The sequence below is a fragment of the Diadema antillarum genome, unplaced genomic scaffold, assembly GCF_040938485.1.
Source record: "Diadema antillarum isolate AM-2024a unplaced genomic scaffold, OU_Dant_1.0 scf00000009, whole genome shotgun sequence".
In the NCBI taxonomy this organism is placed as follows: domain Eukaryota; kingdom Metazoa; phylum Echinodermata; class Echinoidea; order Diadematoida; family Diadematidae; genus Diadema; species Diadema antillarum.
The window spans coordinates 2064295-2081235 of NW_027270898.1; the positions used below are offsets into that span (position 1 = coordinate 2064295).

General features: G+C 38.4%; 2 protein-coding genes across 2 annotated transcripts in view; one reads left to right on the plus strand and one right to left on the minus strand.

Moving 5' to 3' along the window:
* Positions 1-612: 612 nt before the first annotated feature.
* Positions 613-10641, minus strand: LOC139719711 (charged multivesicular body protein 7-like). The gene is made up of 6 exons (XM_071631109.1): positions 10305-10641; positions 5049-5214; positions 4073-4264; positions 2636-2706; positions 1872-1983; positions 613-750 (listed from the first exon to the last, which is right to left on the minus strand). The coding sequence occupies exons 1-6, from the start codon at positions 10565-10567 to the stop codon at positions 613-615; spliced, it is 942 nt and encodes a 313-aa protein (XP_071487210.1). The 5' UTR covers positions 10568-10641.
* A 6097-nt stretch (positions 10642-16738) lies between these two features.
* The window catches only part of LOC139719720 (histone-lysine N-methyltransferase NSD2-like), a 31127-nt gene continuing 30924 nt past the window's right edge, over positions 16739-16941 (plus strand). The window contains exon 1 of the mRNA XM_071631116.1: positions 16739-16859. The gene's annotated coding sequence lies outside the window, so the exon portion shown is untranslated. The remainder of the gene's footprint in view (positions 16860-16941) is intronic.

Sequence of the window (16941 nt, forward strand, 5' to 3'; positions counted from 1 at the left end):
ATGATGATGATGATGATGATGGCAATGATGAAGATGAAGATGATGATGATGATGATGATGATGATGATGATGATGATGATGATGACGATTGCAATGATAACAATGATGATAGAATATTGGAGACAAATGATGGTGAACATGGTCATGAAGTAATTGCTTTCTTATCAGGTATGGGTGCCAAAGATTAGCAAAATTAGATTAATTCCTACAGATAACTCGCTTGGATTGCTATTGCTGAGCACATGTAAATATCAATTGTTGCTAATCTCTGCTGGTTTTTGTTAGTTTGTTTGTCTGTTTGTTGTTGTTGTTGTTGTTTTTTTCAACTCCAGGAGCAGCTGGATACCTTCTGATTTTCACCAGAATTGCTGTAAAACCAGAAATATTCACAGCATTAGACTTTTGCAAATTGGAGCTGACTGCCTTTTCACAGCATGAAGCAATCACGAATTACCACTGGCATTCAATGCATTGTGTAGACAAAGCCTTTCTTGTGCATTTTACTTTCACAAATCTTTGCTTCTTGCAAAATTCGCGAAAGTTTCATGCACGCAAAAAAAAAAAAATGTTTGGTTTTTACAGTACACCAGGAGGAAAACGGGACTTGCAAGTCTAGGAAAGAACATTTACCATTTTCTCCGATTCGGAAGACTGTAGCCTGTCTTGGAGTTGTTGCAATGTGTCCAGAGTAGCTTCTGTGTTCTCCAGCCGCTTCTGACACAGTTTCTTTCTCCTCAGGGCAGTCTTTGCCTGGCGTGGTAGAAATACGAACAGACAAGTGATGTACTATACTCTTACAAAATCAGGCAAAACAGATGCAGACATACAAAATGTATCACAATTTTTTGTGGTACTAACTACCCCTGTGAAGACAAATTTCTTGAATGAATTACCTTCAATCTCTACTTCTAACAACAAAATTTGCTCAAATCTACGCTGTATACTTAGGCACAGTTTAACCCATTGAGGACGGTTTGATTTTGCTACAACACGCATTTCCCATAGATGCTTGCCCAAGTATACTCGGGACTCATCCTAAACGGGTTAATTACAAAGACAAAAGTCAATACTTTGCATATAATATCTGTTTAGTTGGCTTTGCTCTTCATTATAATTTGTTGCAACACACCGAGCTTACTGATGAAATGTATCAACATGAAAGCTTGTGGTATTCAGCGAAGTGCTGTTAAAGGGTAACAGCGGAATAAAACAAAGGAGTAACATTTTATGAATTCTCAAAAAAATATTTCCACTACCAAATGCTTCTTGGATTTTAATTTACAGTGTTGCTTCTTGCACTTCAAGTCATGCTTACTATTAATCAAAACAGTGTGTCTGTCTCTGAGACATATATGTAACATGGGGAGCATTTATGGCAAACTTTTCTGGGTAGAAACATGGTTTTGAAACTGTGTTTTGTGGTTTGCGGTGAACTATAAACTACAAGTCATGATAACACAACTATCTTTTAAAAAATGGTTTTAAAATGCACTGTGTGATTAAAAACCGTGTTTCACTCGGAACAAGGTTTTGAAAATCTTATTAACACAACCACAATATCAAACATGGTTCAAATGATATCACAGTTGCTTTGCAAAAAATATGCTGCTCAGCTCAGCAGTTGCTCTAGATCAAAATATGCAATCCCTGTTTGACCTAACTGCCAAGGGACAAGCTGCTCATAGTAGGGTGCGCAGTGGCACAGTCTGAGTAAGCCAAAAACATGCTCGGGAGAAACTCTCATAAATGCTCCTCTATCAACCAGGTTTCAAAACAGTGTTTCAAAAACATTGTCTCAAAAGAATATTTCTCGGTATGCAGTCTTATATACACAGCCATGGACAGGTGTATGCAAAGCATGGCAAACTTACTGAAGATTTCATTCCTTTGTGAAGTAACTGCCTTGTCTCCTTGTCCTGTTGCTGTATGCTGGCTGTCAGTCTCTCTATTGTTCGCTGCATGGTGTCGATCGTTTTCTTCAAACTAGTCATTAGAAAACATGGAAGGAATTGTATAACAGGATATAAAGGTTTGCTTTAATACCACTATATATGCACTGTACAATTGTCTGGAGCAAGAAGAAATCAGAGTCAGGAAAGTGATATACATACATCTCAAAAACTGCTCACAGTAAATGAATGTAATAGTAAATAGACGTCCAAATATAGTTTTGAAATAGAAGTGGGTATAAGCAAACGGTCACAATCATAACTTTAAGGAAAGTATTTTCCTTTCTACAGTATGGTGCTAAACATTATTAGTTTTCCCCTTCTTGTAACATGAATGTACCATTAGAAACTATGACACAACACCCTACAAACCAAAGAGTTTCTATCACTATTAGTATCTTTCAAATGATTACCTTTTAATTTCACCCCATAGCAATGTAAACACTGTCCAAAGTCCCTCGCACAGAAAGGACTAACCCCATTTTGTCGATGTGTTAACACAGGACACTTTTAAGAAGGCTTTCAATATAACAAACGTCATTGCAATAATGAACACTCAAGCGAATGATAAATGACAATAGATTTGAAATCAGAAAAACCAAAGACACTTGAAATATGTATTCAACACCAGCATAGATAATCAGATTCAGCCAAATTTTACTTTTAACAAAAGAGATTGTTCTTACGCAAGTGTGCCTAGTTCTGCTGCTGTGACTGGTGTGACAGCCTTCTCGCCCTTTGAGGCAAATTTGATGATCTGCAGAAATTAAAACATCACAGCAAAGTGATAATTTGAGACGAGCAAATACAAAATTTCATCTTGCAAAACACAACAGAAAATGCATCTCCAATAATTCTTATCTCTATCAATCAAATCTGGATTATTGTCATGAAAATAGTCTATCTTCAAGAAACAGAAAAAGAGGGAGTATAAATTTAATTCTTAGGATCACAAGTGACTAAATGGTCATCTCTGCCAGGTGCATGATGGAGATTTTGCCCTGATGTTAATTTCAAGCTCTGTAAGAGGGTCTCTTGTTAGAATGTACACTTTTCTCAGACAAAGCAGGAGCTGGAAAACAGTCACTTTGTAAACATCATTGATCTGACCAACCATATTAACTCATGAAATAATACAACTGATCTTGTGAGAGATACATTACACTTGTTGAAATTATTACCTTATTCCCAAAATGTTGAGGTATTTGCATCACAGCATCACAGGCAGTAGAGTTTTCCCGTTATATTTTTTTTTCTGTGTATACAGACCTCATCTCAGTTCATCTAACTTATTCTTTGGTGTTTGTCTTGATGATGAATATATTCAAAAAATCAAATGCATAGAGAACAAACAAAGACTTTCTCTGTACTACATGGAATGTACAATATCAGAATCCAATCACTCTAATCCATTATAACAACCAGCAGTAGAACAAGTAGTGGTGCTTCATGATTATTATCATTAAAATTCATCATCCTGATTAATTTACCTCCATTTGCACAGGGTAGGCTCTCAAGTTCAGACACTGTTTTCACTTAAAACTCTGTCACTATTATTATCCAAGCATTACCAGATACCAATTTATACACCTGTGTCAAAGGGGATACAATGGGTAAAATTAACTTGCAGAAGGATATTTATTGCCCTAGGCACTACTGGAACGCATGACCTTAGAACTGTCCAATGGTCTCAGATGATTCTCCTGTTCTCATACACAAGCAGTAGTATGGCTTTCAGAAAACTTTCATCAGTTGGGAAGATCATACAATAGGAGATTCACGCTTCTACCAACCTTCGGTGATTTGCCGGCTAGCTTTCATCCACTCCTGTGTACCTTAAAGCAGAACATGTCCTCAATACAGGACACAACATTGGATGGGAGGATGCAAGGTTAATATTAGCCTATGAAAGGAATTTTTAGAATCAAACTCACACTCAATAGGGATACTGGATACAGTTTATCACCAATCTTCGGTCTTATGATCAAGAAACAAGCAGGCAGTGCTAGAGAAACATTGCAATCACTTGGCCTGAAGAAGTCGCAGGAGTGGATAAAAGCTAGCCAGCAAATCACTTGAGGTTGGTGGTAGAAGCCCGAATCTCATATAGTAGTATGGCTTACCTTTGTGCCTTCGTTGGTGGTGACAAGGATTTCCTTCCTGCGCTGCAGATGGAGGAGGACTAAATCAAAGGAAGCCTGGTCCCTGCACAGGTCTGCGCACTCCTCGCGGACAGTGGTATAGTCCACCACGTGATCTGTGCTGGCACACTGCACACTTTGGTGATGTCTCTCCAGAAGCGCTGCTGAACATTCCTACACAGAATATGACAGGAAGAGGTACCCTTTAACAAATATTATGCTATACATCTAACTTGGTATCATGTTTCGATTATACCGATGTGTTGGCTCAGTAAGTAGAGCGGCTGCCTCACAATCTGGAGGTCGTGGGTTCGAACCCCGGCCGCGTCATACCAAAAGACGTTAAAAGATGGGAGTTGCTGCTACCTTGTTTGCCGTTCAACAGTTTAAGGTTAGAGCAACGTCGATCTGGCGCTGCTCAGTGGCTGCCGGGCCCACGATCAATTGGGCAAAAAAGAATTTCCATTTTCGGACAATAAAATTAGGAGTTCATATCCAAAACAATTACTGTGTATTATTCAGCAGTATCCATTTGCTAGTTGTCAATTTGAGTCTTGACTTCAATTGATATCAAAATAAGAATCTCTCTTGATTTCAAAAAAATAATGGTTTTTAAAATTGCACTCAGACTTTTTTGTTTAACAAAACTTGATTATTATTCAAATTTTTCATCAAATCTCTCACTTCTTTTTCCATTCATCAAAAACTGGCAACTGGTATCTTATTGGAAAACTGAATCAAAGCCATAATCATCGATGATATCCACTGTAAATCAAAGCAGGGATTCTTTATTACCGGTAGCTTAATATTCATTTTACTATGGATGTTCAGTGAGTCAATGAAATGAAACAACTCAACTACTATGGGTAGGCTCATTTTCACCTTCATCATTTCAGCCATCAACACTGGATTTTTGTAAACACAAATACAACTGAGATAACACTACACTCATTCTCACCTTCAACAGTTCAGCCGATACATATTCAACCTGGGAGGATGCATCTCCTCGAGGAAACACAGAGGTCATTGTCCATCTTAGTGGTTTTCTGATGAATGTATTGACACCCCACGACAGCCAGGCAGAATCTGCTTTCAGATCATCGACTCTTATGAGCTGACCATTTCTGTAATTTATCAGAATACACACAAAAAAAAAAACACCCACAAAATGAGTACAGATTTTGGTAAGTTATTGAGTAAGGTACAAGTGTATAAATCTGTACTGTAGAATGTCCTGTGTTAAATTACACTAACAACTTTTCACTGGAAGAAAATCCATTCATACCTCTGTTTTCAATTCATAGGCCTACCCTTCTACTATTAAATTTCAAAGACATGGGACCTTCTATTGAATCTACACAGACATGCAAATATAATGCAAATCAATTTTCCATTCACATAATTCACATTTTGATTTTGCAAATGGTTCAATTTGATGCACGTTTTTTGCGCGTTTTATCGACGTGAAACAGTCCCACTTGTTTAAGGTAGCAGTATATTTTAGTGTAGATCATTATTATTGAACAATTTGCCTTTAAAATGGTATAATTCAAATACACTTCTAGTATTAATTCTTTTCACTGAATATCAGGAACGCGACTGAACCCGAGCGAGCTTAGCTCGCGAGGGGAGAGGGGAGGGAGTGGGAGGGGGTGTCCCCCTCCCACAGTAAGAACTTTTTGCATTTTGATTTTGCAAATGGTGCAATTTGATGCATGTTTTTGCGCGTTTTATCGACGTGAAACAGTCCCACTTGTTTAAGGTAGCAGTATATTTTAGTGTAGATCATTATTATTGAACAATTTGCCTTTAAAATGGTATAATTCAAATACACTTCTAGTATTAATTCTTTTCACTGAATATCAGGAACACGACTGAACCTGAGCGAGCTTAGCTCGCGAGGGGAGAGAGGAGGGTGTGGGAGGGGGTGTCCCCCTCCCACGGTAAGAACTTTTTGCATTTTGATTTTGCAAATGGTGCAATTTGATGCATGTTTTTGCGCGTTGAACCATTTTGCAAATGGTTCAATTTAATGCATGTTTTTGCGCGTTTTATCGACGTGAAACAGTCCCACATGTTTAAGGTAGCAGTATATTTTAGTGTAGATCATTATTATTGAACAATTTGCCTTTAAAATGGTATAATTCAAATACACTTCTAGTATCAATTCTTTTCACTGAATATCAGGAACGCGACTGAACCCGAGCGAGCTTAGTTCGTGAGGGGAGAGGGGAGGGTGTGGGAGGGGGTGTCCCCCTCCCACGGTAAGAACTTTTTGCATTTTGATTTTGCAAATGGTGCAATTTGATGCATGTTTTTGCGCGTTTTATCGACGTGAAACAGTCCCACTTGTTTAAGGTAGCAGTATATTTTAGTGTAGATTATTATCTAACCATTTGCCTTTAAAATGGCATAATTTAAATACATTTCTAGTATTTATTCTTTTCACTGAATATCATGAACGCGACTGAACCCGAGCGAGCAGAGCGAGCGAAGGGGGAGGGGAGGGTGTGGGAGGGGGCGTCCCCCCTCCCATGGTAAGAACTTTTTGCATTTTGATGTTTCAAATGGTGCAATTTGATGCATGTTTTTGCATGTTTTAACGAGTTGAGGGGGGAGGGGCGGGCGAGCAGGGAGAAGGCGTGGGCGAGTGTCATCTCCACCCTTCCCTTCCGATGGAGCTTTTGCCTTTTTAAGGTTGAAATTGAGATATCTCGTATACGCATGAATCAACATTTAAGAAAAAAACTGATGGGGGGGGGGGACTGAGGGATGAAAGGGTCGATTAAAAGGGGAAATTCCCCTTATACATGAGGGAACCTTGAGTTTTCGGAATATAAGTGATAAGTCTTGTGCACTCAGAATTATTCATAATTTTTTGTAAATCTGAAAAGTGTACTAAGTACAGGGAAAGAGGCACAGAGGGGGAGGGTTTGGGAGGGGGATACCCCCTCCCAAGCACGAGAGATTTTGCATATTTTGAATTGAAATTCAACGATCTGGTGCACACTTTGAGTGAAATATTCAAAAAAATATCTTATTTCATGAAAGGTTGCAAAGGAGACCCGCTTCATGTGCATGCATACAGTATACACGCATTTTTTTTTCCGCCTCCCAAATCCCCGGTCCAAATCTTAGGGGGGGCGACCGCCCCCGTCGCCCCCCCCCCCCCCCCCCCCCCCCCCCCCCCCCGGCTACGCCAGTGAGCACAACCAGAAACAACAGCTTTCATTTGATGGACACCACTTACAAGTAAACAACTTCATTACATGTATGAATGATGTCTGCATAGCGCTGGGATCCAGTCCAGGGCTTGCACTGTCAGTGTAGAATTATAGATGCTCCGAACTCTGGTGCTATCTTAGGCCTTATTCTTTAAAATATTTACCGGTATTACAAAACTGAAGTTGGTGGAAGTAAGCTAAAACACACAACACATCTGGAGTGTAAGAAATTCAAATTGCATGACAAGTTTCTAGCAATAAGATCCATAATGAAGCATTTTTTTTTTTACACTAGCAGAAGCCTGCATACTGTAAACGTGGAAATATTTTTGCATACCATATGTTCCAGTAGGTATATGTCCTGATTCCACGGAATTAAAAACAAGCGAAATTCACCTTTCCTGGCCGAAAGCGAAAAATTACTTGAGTGAAAATATCCACTTTTACAGTACCGTGTGGTACCCCGCAATGTACCACATTTGCTGGATAATTTCAGCAGAATGTGCACTTCTACTAAAACTAGCATACATGTGTGCATGCAATGAGTGGTGAGTGTATCTCGAATTGGTATTCAATTATATTTCTGCATGCACATGGCAAAGTTTCCATTGCAATAATTTCTGTCACTGTGTTCATGGCCAAGTTAAAAGTTGAAATGTGAGTACAATGTAGGCCTACTGAGAATACAAATTCTGCAAATTTAACCCAAAAACATCAATTAGGTGAATGCTAAAAAGTCATTTTGAGGTCAAATTGTGTACCGTAGTTATGGGTAAACTCGGCCTAGCGGGTAAAGTCGGCCACCAGCGCGCGCAGTACAAGCAGTTGTATGGTAGGTGTGCAACACACCGACCGGGTCCATATCGACCGACCGCGCACTATAATGGAATTGCGTGTACAGAAAGAAAGTGTATGCATGGGTCTACGCGCAACGGTGTTCGATTCTCCACTGGGATACGCTACCGAGTAAAATGTGGCGAAAACAACTAAGTATTCCCTCTAAATTACCGAAATTTAGCAAAATCGAATACCGGTTTATCGTGTATAACTAGGCCTACCTTTGCTGACTCATTGTTAGATGTAGAGTATCCTTCCGTAAAAAATTTGACGATTTTGACCGCAACATTGTCACCGCCGCTTGTACGATCGTGCACACACGTTACACATACACATGACATAAACATTTTGTCGCCCGCTACGACCGTACGAGTTGATGCAGAAATGAGAAATGAATGTGAAAAAACAAACCGACTCATCTAATTTATTTCAATTACGATGAAAAGTTACCTAATGAAAATCAATTCAAATTCATCAAACAGTCCTTCAAAAGTAATATCGAAGGATTCAAAATATATTCAAATATTATTGGAGGAAAAATGACGGCTAGAAAAAAAACCAGCGGCCTGTCGAAAAAATCATTCAAGTGCCCTTTATACGTATTGTCAGGGTGGTCGGTTGAAATGAGCAGGGCAACTGAGTGCGGAAAAAATGACACCCCACGCGTTCGAAGCCGCCATCTAAGAGCGCGTGCCTCAGATCGCATTTTCAGTGCGCGCTTGTGAATCCGGAGTATTTTCTCCACACGTGAGTAAAATTTCAGGCAAATTGCGAGATTTTTCACGTTTCTATTGATAGAAAAACGTTAGGTGGCCGGTACTATGAACACCCAACCATACTGCGCGCGCTGGGGGGGGGGGGGGGGGGGGGGGGGGGGAGGGGGGGCCGACTTGACCCGCTAGGCCGAGTTTACCCATAACTACGGTAGATATAGGCACCTAGTGCGTAAACTGAAGTGTAACCGTAATTTTTATACGGAAGCGCCCCAAACCATTGCACTGGATTGCAATTGCCGAAACAAATGTCTGTAGCATGTTGTTATTAATATTGTTAGCACTTTGGGTTGACCGATCGGTCTGTATCTGGTCGTCGGGGAAATGTTCCGCGGAGACTGCGTCTGGCTTCACGGATCCCCTCCTTAATACTATACTAGCCTGACCAGACCGCTGTGCATCTGACATGTATTAGTGTTCAAATGTTGTAAACGACCGTCACTATTGACAGCAAAATCACATAAAATGCCTTTTATTTTGTTTGATTTTAGGATGGTTGAGTTGAATTCGGCGTTTTGTTGGTATCCAGACCTTACTGTTGAATTTTTCGGAGTAGATTGTGCGGTGGCATCTTTTCCTTTGAGAGCTTCACAAAATCAACAATCTACCACGCATGCGCAACCGGAAGCGGTTGCGTTTTACGTACGCCCGTGCGTTTTATGTTTTACGTACGTAGAGCTACAGCACTCGTATCCGCGCGTGCTGCGCCGGCAATGATTTGACCTTTTTATGGGTCACCCCGACTAGCTCATCACTTCCGCCCCGACTACCTACGTTGTAGTATACGAGAGTGAATGCCATTCAAATAGCACGCAGATGAGGAGTGAAGCATTACGGACGTTTACAGACCTGACTTTAGCCACGGATTTCAGTGAGTTTTAGACGTAATTAAACAAAAAATTGCATACCGATTATTGAATGATTATCATAGCTTGCGGTGATTCCTTATATTTTAGTTATCCACAATTAATAAAGATATTCATGAAGGAAACGTACACCCTCCGCTGAAAAATAACAACGTCTGCGAAGGAATAGACGTGCAGCCGCTGTCGCTTCACGACAGCGGCTGCGTGTAGTTAATACTAGATCTATACAAACTTAAATTTGCCGACCTAGGGCCGTGAATTAGAGGCAATCGAGAAGGGTGAGGTACCTCACCCAATTTTCCATAGAGACAATGGTTAAGACCATCCACACAGCGATGTGTACTATCAACTTACGTCCGTCTACGGAGGAGAGCGATAACATCAAAAAAATAAAAGACTCCTCCGAACAGACGAATCTTTCTGTCTAACGTTAGCACTTGGGTTACCTGGCACTCCTACAAAATGATAAAAAGTGATTTCGATCTCTTAAACTACAGAGTAACACCACAATTACCTATGCATTTCTTTGACAACCCCGTCAATACAATGTGGAAGGACTCCTTTCCTCTCAAACTTTGCCAGCAGACTGTCCACACTGAAGATGAATTGGTGTTCTATCCGTCCCACCTTCACTACCAGTTCTGACCAGAATTTCAGCTTGTTGTCCCAGTCACGGGGATTCACCTGGCGGTTTGCTCGAAAGCCAGAAAATAGGTAGCCCATGCGCTCATCATCATCCCAACAATCGGGCAGGTGACTTGACGAACCCTTCTCCATGATGGGTTAGTCAAAAGTTGCTGCTCAATACCTATTTAACACCTACAGTCAATAAGAACAGTATTGTTTACACTCGCAATGTACGTACGACGCAGCTGGCTGGCCTTTGCCTTCGTATGATACAGCTAGCTGTAGTAGCCGAAACAGATGTTTGTACACACCATCTGTGTGCAGTCCGTCGACTGAAGCCGCCCGATGACAGTTAGCTGAACGACACTGCTATGGTGTCCTCCATATGGTAAACAACAAATAAGTCACGATTTTTTTTTCTCTCTGTCTCTCTGTTTCCTTGTGCGTACTGTTCCATGGCTATTGAGTCTTTATCAAGTTAGTCTTCCCTTTCTTTCCGTTCTTTCACATTGCCTTTTCATTTATCTGACATAATATCTTTCTACACGTTCCTCCTCAAAACAAGCACGTAGGTCGAGTTCATCTCTTCGTGAAAGCTACATAGCCCTTTGAAGAAGAAGACAGCTGTATATATCAGTAGAAAAGAAAAAGGAAAATGCACACATCAGTAATGAAAATATGAGGAAAGGTCAGCAAGAGATATGAATCGATCAAACATTTTTTCCTTAAAAGAAAGCAAAAGGTGGAGTACTGCAAGTGGCATTTTTACATAACAACTATTTTTACAAGATCCTGCAATGTTTAGTACCTATAAGAATGGCCACACTCATTTCATAATTATGTACATAATGTGACCTATTTCAGTCATATTTTACTCAATTATTATCGTTGTTGTTTTCATTCTACACTGGAAACCAAAGGCACTTTTTAAGTTATGATTTATTATTCCAAAGGTTCATTGATCTGAAGACAAAATTAAGCTTTTTGTTTTGTTTTGTTTTTAATCTTAAAGGTCCATTAGTATGTGTCTTCTTTTCATTTTTGGAATAACATACCTTATGCTATATTCAGATAAACAAATCTTCAGAATGTTGGGGAACCTTATTCAATTTGTGTATTAATAAGCATTCAGAATAACAAACATCACCTACTTTTTCATGGTGGCTTTTCCATTCATAGGACCCCCATTTACAAGTCCTTTAGCTTTATCCAAACAGATCATTTCTTTGAAGATGACCTTATACATGAAGAGGTCAAATCTTATCAATTCTCAGATAAACTTTCTTTTGCATATGTACTGTGAGTGAAGGTAAAGTTAGTGTGATGGGCTAGTTACCCTCTGTAGGCCTACACATTTTTTTTTCGTGAGTTTTATATATGAAACATTTATCATACTGCATATAAAGCATGATGATTTTACTACAAAAATAAAGCAGCAACAACTTTTTTTGTGCATCTACAGTGAGTGATGTTAAATTATGTATCCATACAATGTCCTCTTGTTTATGCCAGTTACCTTCAAAAAAGGGGAAAATGGTTTGCTTTATCAGGCAAATGTTACATACAAATTATTGAATGTATGCCATATCTGCTGCATGGAACAGATGTCTTTTAGAATCCCAGGGATGCCAAGTTCAAAAAAGTTTTATGAGTGAGATTTTCATGACTCGGCATCTTGGCGAGCGAATGCACGCGCGAGCGAGGGTGTGGGAGGGGTTTTTCCCCCCTGTGGCCTCCCACGGTAGGGAGCTGTTTCAATTTTTCGCTCTTAATGATGCGACCAGGTGCATACTTAAGTGACTATTTTCTACTTATTTTGAAAGACAAAAGGAAAATATACCTTCAATTGCAACTATCATCTTAATCTTTTGAGCTATGCTCATTATTATAGGCCCAGGTTGCAGACTTCGCCCAATGCGTGACAAAAATGGGTGCCATGCGTGAGATCGTGAGATGGCCCCTAAATGCTTGAGTCTCACGCAGAATGGTGAGACTTGGTAGCTCTGGAATCCATTAGTCAATTTGTAATCAATATACCTTCCTATAGCATGGATCTTCAGTTTGTAAATGAGGATTTATACAACTTCTACTGAATTATAAAATTGTGAACATTCAGAGATTGATATATATAAATCTGTGATTTCTTTGGTATGTTGTCAAACATCCCCTTGAAAAAAAACACAAACACACACACACACACACACAAAACAGATACACACACACATGCACACACACATGCATGTGTATACACATCCAAACAACATTGTCTCAGGGCTTATACATTTTGGCATAGTTATCAAAGGCAATATAAATATTATATATAATTATTATCTCCCATATTTCAAACAGGAAATAAAAGGCCACCTTTTTTGCCTGTTCTAGCATTTCAGATTGAAGAGAGCAAGAGAGAGCCAATTCTGCCACATGCTAGTGTAAAGTAATCACCCATGTGGACATTGTTTGTGACATGCATTTATTTCTGTGATAAAATGATCTCTCTTATATACCCTGTCTCTCTCATCCACATCCTCCTTGAAATATTTGAACAGAACTCTCTAGGATCTTCAGCAAAAAAAGAAAAAAAAAGAAAAAGAAAGAATCAAAACAAAATTTGCTTGTTGAAACCAGATTGTGTGGGTTTTTTAAACAAAAATAGAAACAAAATACTGTATTTCTCCACACTCAACAGTAGCTACTAAAGTAAATCGACAGCCAAATGTCATTGCATAGAGAATAGCAAATTAAAATATAAGGAGGATAAAGAATGATGAATACCATGAAGGGTGAGTCTCTTTTATGAAAAGACTTTCCTAAAAGACATCCTTCATGTTCTTGACACAAGACCCGAGCAGTTAAAATGTCCTTTGTTCAATTTTTGCCAACATGCCATTTACTGAAACATGCCATTTACTGACAAGATGATTCAATTCCTTTTTGAAAGCACTTAACTCTTCACCAAAGACTGAGAAACAAAAAAGGTTAACATATCTTAGAATATTGTTTCCAAAAACAAATCCCAATACACATTTATTGTTTTGTCTTTCTTGTTATTTTTCATTATATATTGTATTACTATCCAAATCATATATAATTGCACAGATTTTTTTGCTATTCACTGTCCAATCTGGGGCCCGTTGCATAAAAGTTACAGGGTATGGTAACTTTGCCATCCAATGGTACCATGGCAACAGTACTCAACAGCCAATCAAAATCAAGAATTTTTTGGAAGTTACCATTAAATGGCAAAGTTACCATACCCTGTAACTTTTATGTGTTTTTACCTCACCTGTTATTGTATATGTCCTACATCCAATACTGTGCAAATTATATTGAGCATTTCTTTGCTAATCACTCACAATGCTTTGAAGAAAAATATCAATGATCTTACATTTTCTTTTTATTGTTTCTTTTAAATTGTTTGTTTGATTTTGGGGGTGTGCTCTGAAAAGGCAGGTGAATTTTCCCTCCCTGTCTTAAACATAATAATATCAGAGATCACATTTAACACCTCATTAACAATGGCGACTGCACAAAATTTGATATGCAGAACTATAACCATCAATGCAAGTGTAGTTCCATCTAAAATAGCAGATGAAAAATGAAAATGAATGCCCAGAAAATTAGTTGAAGGGCTGGTACAGTTTCAGTTGAGATGGGGCTTCAGGTTTCCAACCTTTTTTCATGATATATATTTTTTAAGGTAATGGAAAATCTCTTATGAAATAATGAAAGAGAATATAATTCTTAAAGCAATTCAAAGTTTACTTGATGAAAATTGGTCTTGAAATGGCTGAGATTACATCCAAAACAAAGTGATTCTAATAAAAGATGAGACCCACATATTTTATTAGGCTCACTTTGTTTTACTTTGTTTTTCAATATCTCAGCCATTTCAAAACCGATTTTCATCAAATAAACTTTGAATTCCTCTAGAATTTATTGTATGCTCTTTAACATTTCATGAAGTGGTTTCTAAGTACATATATCTTGCAAAAAGTTGAAAGCTGAATCCTCATCCTAAACCAATACTATACCATCACTGCAGTCTCTAGCTAAGATCCAATGAAATCTTCAGTTCTTAGTGTTTCTTTTTGTCATTGTCTTTTTTTTCTGAATGATTGATAAACAAAATTTTCAAATTTGATTAGTCTGCCCGGACAGAATAGGATGTTAAAAGTTATGGTCAAATTGCAGAAATGTCTTAAATCAGTTGCCAATCATAGAGAATTAAATCCATTAAATGCTTGTGATGTTGATGATGCTCCTTATAACAGTTCTGATTTGTCAGGTTGACTTATTGCTGGAATGTATATTAAAGATGCTATAAACAGATTGCAAAGTGAAGGTCAATGCTTCTGGCCTAATAATCATGCAGTTGACCCATGGATGTGCATCTTAAAACAAACGAGGCTTCATTTTCTCATTCTTTGAATCATGGGAGAAAATATAATTGAATATGGGAGTAAGTATAGGGCCTGTAATGGACATATACTTGAAATATATTTCTTTTCATCGTATTTCCTTTCTTTTATCCTGCATCAGTGCAGCTAGGATACTGTAAAACGAGGAATGTTCGCGTGCATTTTAATTTCACAAATTTTGCAAGCGCCAAAATTCGCGAAATTAAAATGCATGCGAAAGATCTTGTCTACACTCTCGCGATGCATTGAATGCCAGTGGTGGTTCGTGAAAATTTCATGCCGTGAAAAAGGCCGTCGGCTCCAATTCGCGAAAATTTCATGCTGCGAATATATCATGTTTTACAGTATATAAGAAAGTAGTATCTCTTGTCACTGAAATCATTCTGACCAGATAAATCAAAAGTTTTCCCTACACAGAATTCAAACATTTTGCTCAACCATTCAATCTTTATATAACTGCCTGGACACCCACACACCCCACACACATTTTGTTTATTCCTAAGTTAAAAGCAATTAAGAGTCACTCACAACAGCTGCATTAGTGAAATCACTGCCAATACAAGGCAAAAATATTACATATCTGCATAAATAAGTAAATTGATTGTATATCTATAACTTTATGTCAGGTGCATGCAGTGGAGATATAAAGATGTGGGTCAGAAGGAGAGAGACACAGAGAGAGGAAGACAGATTCAAATGTGAGATTAAATTATTAAATGTTAAACTTACAATTGTAATTCTTTACATTTGTTGTAATCAATTCTTACTGCAGTAGTGATGCATGGGGTGCCTTTTCTTCCACAACAAAGTGTGTATCAATATGGTCTGTGATGTAAAAATAGTAAGATGCACCACTCGATCTAAATTGCTACATACAGTCATAAGATTTATATTCAATATGCATTTCAAACATTGTGAAATTTGTAAATGGCAACAATTTTTCATGATTGAAGTAGATATTTGATATGAGGTAAGTGTATTCTTAGGCCCTGTGTGTAAATACCTTGATAATGGACCCATAGCTCTACCTACACTATAGGCCCTATAATTGAAAACATTGGCAATTTAACAATTACAAAGAGCATTCAGTTTTCAGTTGAGGCATGTAAAATTGTATTGCAAATGCACATGCCAATGGGTTCACTTATATGTTACACTGCAATGTTACAGGAAGGAAAATAAGAATTTCTTAACCGCATGACCATATTGACCACCTTCAGCGGATAACAACTAGGAAAGACAACAGCTATAATTATGTAACACATCATTACAGGGCAAAGGATAGGCCTAATATGCATATAGATAAAACGAAAATGCAGAAGAAAATGTGCATTAAAAGTCACACTGACAAGACTTGCTGGAGACAACACATTTATGAAATAGCATTTGATATTCTTTTTCATGATATTATTTTTACAAAAATGGTGGTGTTTCTGTACATAAAACAAATCAGTTTTCGTTATATATTTGCCTGATCATACATTTAGTGCAGCTGTAGCTATAGCCCATTCAAATGATCTTGGATTATCTTGTTTATCACACAGCACATGAATTTGCACAAATTCTAGTAAAGGAAATGTTTCTGAGTACCTCATAAAGGCATGAATAAACCTGATAATGAGTGAGTGATTTATGGTATCAAAATCTATCAATAGTTGGTGAAAATTAACAACAAGCAGTCAAAAATATACTAGGGCCAATATATTGCACAGACAAAGGAACCCCACAGCGAGTCCACAACCGAACGAACTTCGGAAGAATCCGTCACCTTTCGGATCTGACATTCCGAAATGATCCACCAATGGCTGAAGGACAATATTTCGCGCCGCCACAGATCGTAAGAGTTCGTCTCAACCCAGGTAAGCCTGCGATGCGTGAGTACACAACGGCGCACGACTGACGCGGCTTGGGGTTTCAGCGCTCGCCACCAGGCAAGCGTGTTATAGATAGGCTATACAATTGCGTGTATAACGTGTGGCATTTACGTTCATAAAGGCTACTGACTTCCACAGTGACGAAAGGTTAGTAAAATGCTAATATTAAGCCTTACGCTTCCTTTTACAGTGGCTTTCGAAAGACTAGATATTTTTACCTTTTCTCCTC